Source organism: Platalea leucorodia (genome assembly GCF_965183815.1).
Source record: "Platalea leucorodia genome assembly, chromosome: Z".
NCBI classification, from domain to species: Eukaryota; Metazoa; Chordata; class Aves; order Pelecaniformes; family Threskiornithidae; genus Platalea; species Platalea leucorodia.
The window spans coordinates 4023151-4029150 of record NC_138858.1 but is presented as its reverse complement, the minus strand read 5'-3'; the positions used below and the strand labels follow the sequence as shown (position 1 = coordinate 4029150).

The following is a 6000-nucleotide window of genomic DNA, read 5'->3' as shown; positions in this document are numbered from 1 at the left end:
GACCAAAAGGGCCAAGGAATGTAGCATATCAAAACCAAGTCTGGACGGCTTGTTGGTATTCAGCAGACCCCACGGGTGGAAAATGGGGAACATCTCCCCCAGAAGAGCCATCTCATGGTGATGGCTGTGCCCTGGACTAAGGCAAGTGACATTTTTGGGAGCGTTGAAGAGAGCAGCAGTCCCGGCCTGGCCTTCCCGGACAGAGCCGTGAGTGGTGGGTGGCTGGATGGGGCAGTGAGTACCCCATGGCCTCAAAGCCAAGTGCATCACAGAGTCTAAAGTGCCAGTGGCCATGGGGCGCAGCACCCACCCACCCACCCACCCGCTCGCCCTGGGGATGGCTCCATGCCCCAGGCCCTGTGTGGCAGGCCATAGGGGCAAGGGGATGAAGAGCTTCTTGGGAGCCAGATGATGCAAAAGGACAGGCGGGGACCCCGAGGGAGCCAGTCACCCTGTTGGGAAGGGAGTGGACCCATGGTGGGACCGGGCACGGGTTTAGTTGCTCGTTTCTGAGATGGGAGCCACGTGGCCGAGCCCCGCCAAGCCGCTGAAGCCTGTGCTCCAAGGATCAGGAAGAGGGAAGAAGGGTTGGGCAGCAAGGTTTTCGTTATGGCCCAGGGCAAAGGCGAAGATGCCCGCGTTCCTCTCCATGTCCAGCTGGGCTCGCCTGAAGAGCTTCATCTGAGTTTCTTCAAACTGGCTCTCCAGCTCCTGCAGGCTGAAGGCGGTCTTGGCTCCACTCAAAAAGTGCTTGGGGCTGGGGCCAGGAAGGCACATGGCCGCACCGCCGAGGTGGCCACTCATCTCCTCCAACGTCGGCGGCATCACGAAGCTCTTCTCCACTGGCGGCCCGCTGGGAGCAAAGAGCAAACCGGCCGCCCTCCATGCCGCCGGCTTGCGTCCTCGCCGGGGTCGTGCGATCCGGCAGCTCTGGCGTTTGATGTGGCGATGGAGGTGGTCAGAGCGGGTGAAGCTCTTGTAGCAGAACTCGCATTGGTAGGGCCGGATGCCTGTATGGATGCGCATATGGTTCTTCAGGTCGTAGTTGTGCACAAATTTGGCGTTGCAGTGGATGCACAGGTACGGCCGCTCCCCCGTGTGCTTCCGCATGTGAATTTTGAGCTTGTCCTGCCTGCAAAAGAAAAGGCGCTCAGTCAGGTGGTGTGGGCTGGAAGGGATGCAGTTGGGATTGCCCCTTGGATCAGGAGAGGGAAAGGCGACGGGAAGGTGGAGAGCTCATCCCGGGGCTTCGAGCCGCAGCACTGCCCCAATGTATGGATGCTCTCATAGGCTGGCGTTTGCATCCAACTCCTCCTTCCCTGGGCAACAGTACCTAAACATTGCACAGACCCAGCCCTCCATGTCAGGAGTTCGCAGCCCATCCCAGAGAGTCCAGAACAGCCTAAATTGGAGGAAAAAATCCTCTGCAATAAAGCCGAAACACATAGGAATATCTAAATACAGCTATATTCCTGCCTGCAGATAAGGAAATTAGCTGAGCTTGTGTGGCAATGTTGCTTAAACAAAGTCCCTCTTGGAGCTGATTTTCCCTTCCTTTTATCCTTGCACTGACCACTGGGTGTCTCAGGAGCTTTCGTTTGAAGCGGGAGCATCACACAGGGTGAAGCAGGCAGAGGTGCAGGCAGCGCCCAGGCGCTCTGCACCCGCTGTCCTTCACAGCCATCCTCTCCAAGGCCAAGACGCGCACATCCAGCCTCACACATGTTTTGGAGAAGGTTTTTAAATACAGCCATGGGACAGCATAATACCCATCCCAATAGCACTTGTTTACAAATAATAGTTTTTTATTTTTAAGGGGAACATGTAAGAGCAGCAAGAATATTTTCCCAAGCTGGCAGTCCAATCACTATTTTTTTTTCCAATGAATAAGTGTTTCCTTCTGCCGTCTACAAAAATCACAGCGAAGGCATACGATTATTAAAAGCAAAGCTGATTGTAGCTGAGCTGAGCCAAGTGCAATGCCTAGGTTGCATGAGCAGAGTTCAAGTAAGTAAATAGCAAAGTGGGAGAATTCACATTGTTTTCTGAAATGCTTTCAGCATGAGCCCTCCAAGACATTAGTAATGTGGCTAAGAATACAGAGAATATATGGAGTCATGACCTTATTATGTATAAAATATGTGAGCATGCAAAATAAAAGCAAAAACCACCCAAAACATCTATTTATGCTGGCAGGTTAAGCCGTCAAAACTTGGAAGGTGCTGCCTTTGCACCAATTTCTGCCACCCTGCCTGCATGCATCTCGAAATAGTTTTCGGTGATGTGACTGGCAGCACACCGGTGTTGGCCGTGCCACGAGGAGTGCAGCCCTGGGACGGGCATCCCTATAAACCATTCCCTTGGGATCAAGGATGCAGAGAAGTATCCCTAACAGGAGAGTCACTTCTTCACCAGATGATGCTTTACTGCTTTTGGGAAATGGGTCCCAGCCTTGTCCTGCATCTGCAGCGGCAGTGCAGGCAGTGGAGGTGCTCCCTGCCTGTACAGAGGTTGTAATGAGCTCACATGAAGTTTACAGTTCATGCAAATTTTGGGGGAGACAGAAAAAAAGCATTTCTTCATCCCCATGACAAGCCCAGGGCCAGATCCCAACTTCCCATTCTGCAATTTTCAAAGCTACTGTTATCCCAAGATTTTACTAAGGGTACATGTCCCCCGAAAGGGCTGAAATCAGTTCTCAGCAAGCAGACAAAGCAGCGTGGAAAATTTCATCCCAAACGGATAATGCGCAGCGAAGTCATAAGCAGATGAATGCAGGGGCTCGTAATGCAAAGGGTTGGGAAATGTTAATAAAAAGCAGAGCTACCAGCCCCACCTATAATATAATTTAAACCTATACATGTAATGTTTAACCTAGCAGGATTGCTTTTCCTAATAAACATGCAGTGTGCCAGGACTGTATAATGTAAATACAGGCAAAGCTTTTTTTTACCCATCTCTGGCAGCAGACGGGGAGAAACTCAACCCTCCCTGCCCCGGCAGCATCTCTGTGGAATGGAAAAGAGTTTTTATGGCTCTACCTGGAGAAGCTCAGAGGCTGGGGGGGGCCAAGATGCTCTGGTCGGGGTGAGGCACCCCAGGGAGGATGCGGCATGGGAAACACAGGCTTTGCGAGATGGGATCTCGGCTCGCAGGCTCTCCAAAGGAGAACCACGCTCCATGTGTGTGAATAACCTTAATGCAATTGCATTAGGAGAGCGATTAGGGCTCTGCGAGCTGTCACAACACAAATAATAGGAACAAATAATGTTAACCTTTCTGGCTGGAACAGTTTCTCCTTGAGCACTCCGGGGCTGTCTTGGTGGAAAAGCTGAAATATTTGGAGTTTTCTCTAGCGTTTTAGCAGGGTAAAACAGCAGACTAGAAGCTGAGCAGCCTTTGTTTAAGGAAAAAATTAATGAGCTATTAAATGAAGTCCTGCTTCCTGCGATCAGATGTCCCAGGGAGTCAGGAGTGGCAGATCCAGGTGCATGTGGGGTCCTTGCCATGGGATGTGAAGGGGAATGGATCTGATGGGGAGGTTGGGGGACTCCCCACCAGGAAAACATATTTTCTCTCTTTCCCCCAGTAAATTTGCTCCTCCACAGTTCCTCGAGTGCAGAAATAATGATTCATTCAGAGATCCCATTTGGGAACCTCTGCATCCCAGGGGACCCCAAGGGGGTCTTGGGCTTGCACCTCCCTGGCGAAGGCACCGCTCACTGGCGTGGGTGCAAGTCTGATGCTTTCGGGAAGCATGAGGCTCCCACCGAGAGCAAAACATGTAACACAAGTGGCAGCGTTCAGGGAATCCCGGCAGAAATCTCTTTCTACATCTCAATCACTCCACTTTGCTTAAATACACTTTCCCCTAAAGGACAGCTCTCACATTAGAGTAATGCTGAAAATGGGTAAAAAAAACCCAAACAAAACCAAACAGCTGCATGATATTCAAAATACTCCCAAATACATTTAAAAATAAATGTTTTCAAATTTCCACTTTCCTCAGGGTGTTAAAGAAGGAAAAAACCCTCCAGCCTTCAGCTCTGTGCAAGGTGACCCAAACGAACAGCTTCGCTTTCCTGAGTCATGGTGGGAGACTGCACCGTTGGATTAGTCCCTATTTTCTGTGTGATTATTTTCTTGGGTTAAAGTCCTCCTACCCCTATGCTTTGTATTTAGAAGCTGTTGAGCATACGGGGGGATGCAGAAGTGTCGGGTTTAACCCTGCATTAGTAATGGGCCACGCTAGACCATCTCTGCCTGGAGCTTTTAACCTCCAAGACGCTGATTTAGCCTGCTTGGATTAGGGATCAGGATACCTGAATTCCCACCTGAACCCTCCTACTAACCTCTGCAGTGACTGTGAGTCAGTACCAACATCTCTCTGTGCCTCAGTGTCCCCAAACGAAGCCAACGATGCTGCCCTTGCTTGTAAAGGACTTTGGGAGCCCTCTGGGAGGGCTCAGCTCTAATATTCCCATCACAGGGAAGGCGTCGGTGATGGGTCAAGCCAAGCTATCTCCTCGTCAGCAGTTAGCACCGGCAGCGCCACACCCAGGAGAGCGATGGGGACCGCAGGATGGGGCTGGCCAGGTGGTCCCTCCAGCCCGGGATGCAGCCACACTCACCGGGCTGAACCCATCCTGCTCTTCCCAGCCTGTCCTGAGGTGACGACCCAGCACTAACCTGAGGATGCAGCACCAGCAGGAGCCAGATCCAAATTCCTGCAGGCAGGAATTAGCACCAGGCGGTGGCCTTTCCCCTGCAAATACCAGGGTGAGCTGGCTCACCTCGCGTATGCCCGCCCAAGGCACGATGCTCCCTGCATTATAATACGGTGTCTGCTGCGTTAATGGAGCGGAGCATGGAAATTTATTTTCAGGTCAAACCCTCATCATCTGCATAACTTCCAGTCAAATATTATCACAGGGACGGGAGAAGAAAAGACAGACTGAATGCGGGAGCACCCCAGGTGTCCAGCCATTGTCAGGAGCTCGCCTTTGCCTACTGTGAATATTATTTTCCTCTGGTTTCCTCGCCCCAGCTTAATAGAGCTCTCTCTCTCACACGCAGCCAGGAGCTGAAATACCATGCTCTTGTCAGAAAGCTTTATTATTATGGTAAAGATTGTACTCATTAGATATTAATTATACCCAGCAAGAGCAGGTCCAGGAATCTATTTGTCTCTGCTCACCAATTAAATTTGCCCAGCTTTTCAGAGAAGGGTTGCAAGCTGTAGCATTAGATTTGCGTAGCCCGCTCTGATTTATAACCATCGAGGGGTCTGCTGAGGTGAAGAGAGGTGCAGAGGCTGGGAATTGGTACCAGGGGTGGATCTGGCTGGTCACGCCTGCCTTGGAGCAGCCCATGATGGGGCTGGTGTCGCCTAACTTGAGATACCTAAAAGTTAGTGCCCTAATCTAAGCCCTGCAGGTTGTCTTTGTGGTCAGGGATGAGCCCTGCTCATCCTCGTTCCTCATCTACCCCTCTGAAGGGGGGGTGGTCTCTTTCTACTGACTATGGAGGGAGTCAAGGTGCCAGGCTCTTGAGCGGCCAGCGTTCGGGGTGATAAATCATAGAATCATAGAATCATTTAGGTTGGAAAAGACTTTTAAGATAATTGAGTCGAATCATAAACCTATCACTGCCAAGCCCACCACTAAACCATGTCCTCAAGCACCACGTCTACCTGGCTTTTAAATACCTCCAGGGATGGGGACTCAGCCCCTTCCCTGGGCAGCCTGGGCCAGGGCCTGACAGCCCTTTGGGGGAAGAAATTTTTCCTAATATCCAACCTAAACCTCCCCTGGCGCAGCTTGAGGCTGTTTCTTCTCGTCCTATCACTTGTTACTTGGGAAAAGTAACAAGCTCAAGGACATGGTTTAGTGGTGGACTTGGCAGTCATAGGTTAATGGTTGGACTTGATGATCTTAAGGGTCTTTTCCAACCTTAACGATTCTATGATTCTATAATTCTATGAAAAGAGACCGAGACCCA

At 51.0% G+C, this 6000-nt stretch overlaps 1 protein-coding gene across 2 annotated transcripts in view; it reads right to left on the bottom strand.

Moving 5' to 3' along the window:
• Positions 1 to 495: 495 nt before the first annotated feature.
• ZBTB7C (zinc finger and BTB domain containing 7C) overlaps positions 496 to 6000 on the bottom strand; it is a gene marked incomplete at both ends in the record, with an annotated part of 105828 nt that continues 100323 nt past the window's right edge. For both annotated transcript variants that reach the window (XM_082336428.1, XM_082336429.1), the window contains one exon: positions 496 to 1132. In XM_082336428.1, coding sequence (XP_082192554.1) covers positions 496 to 1132 — 637 coding nt within the window. The remainder of the gene's footprint in view (positions 1133 to 6000) is intronic.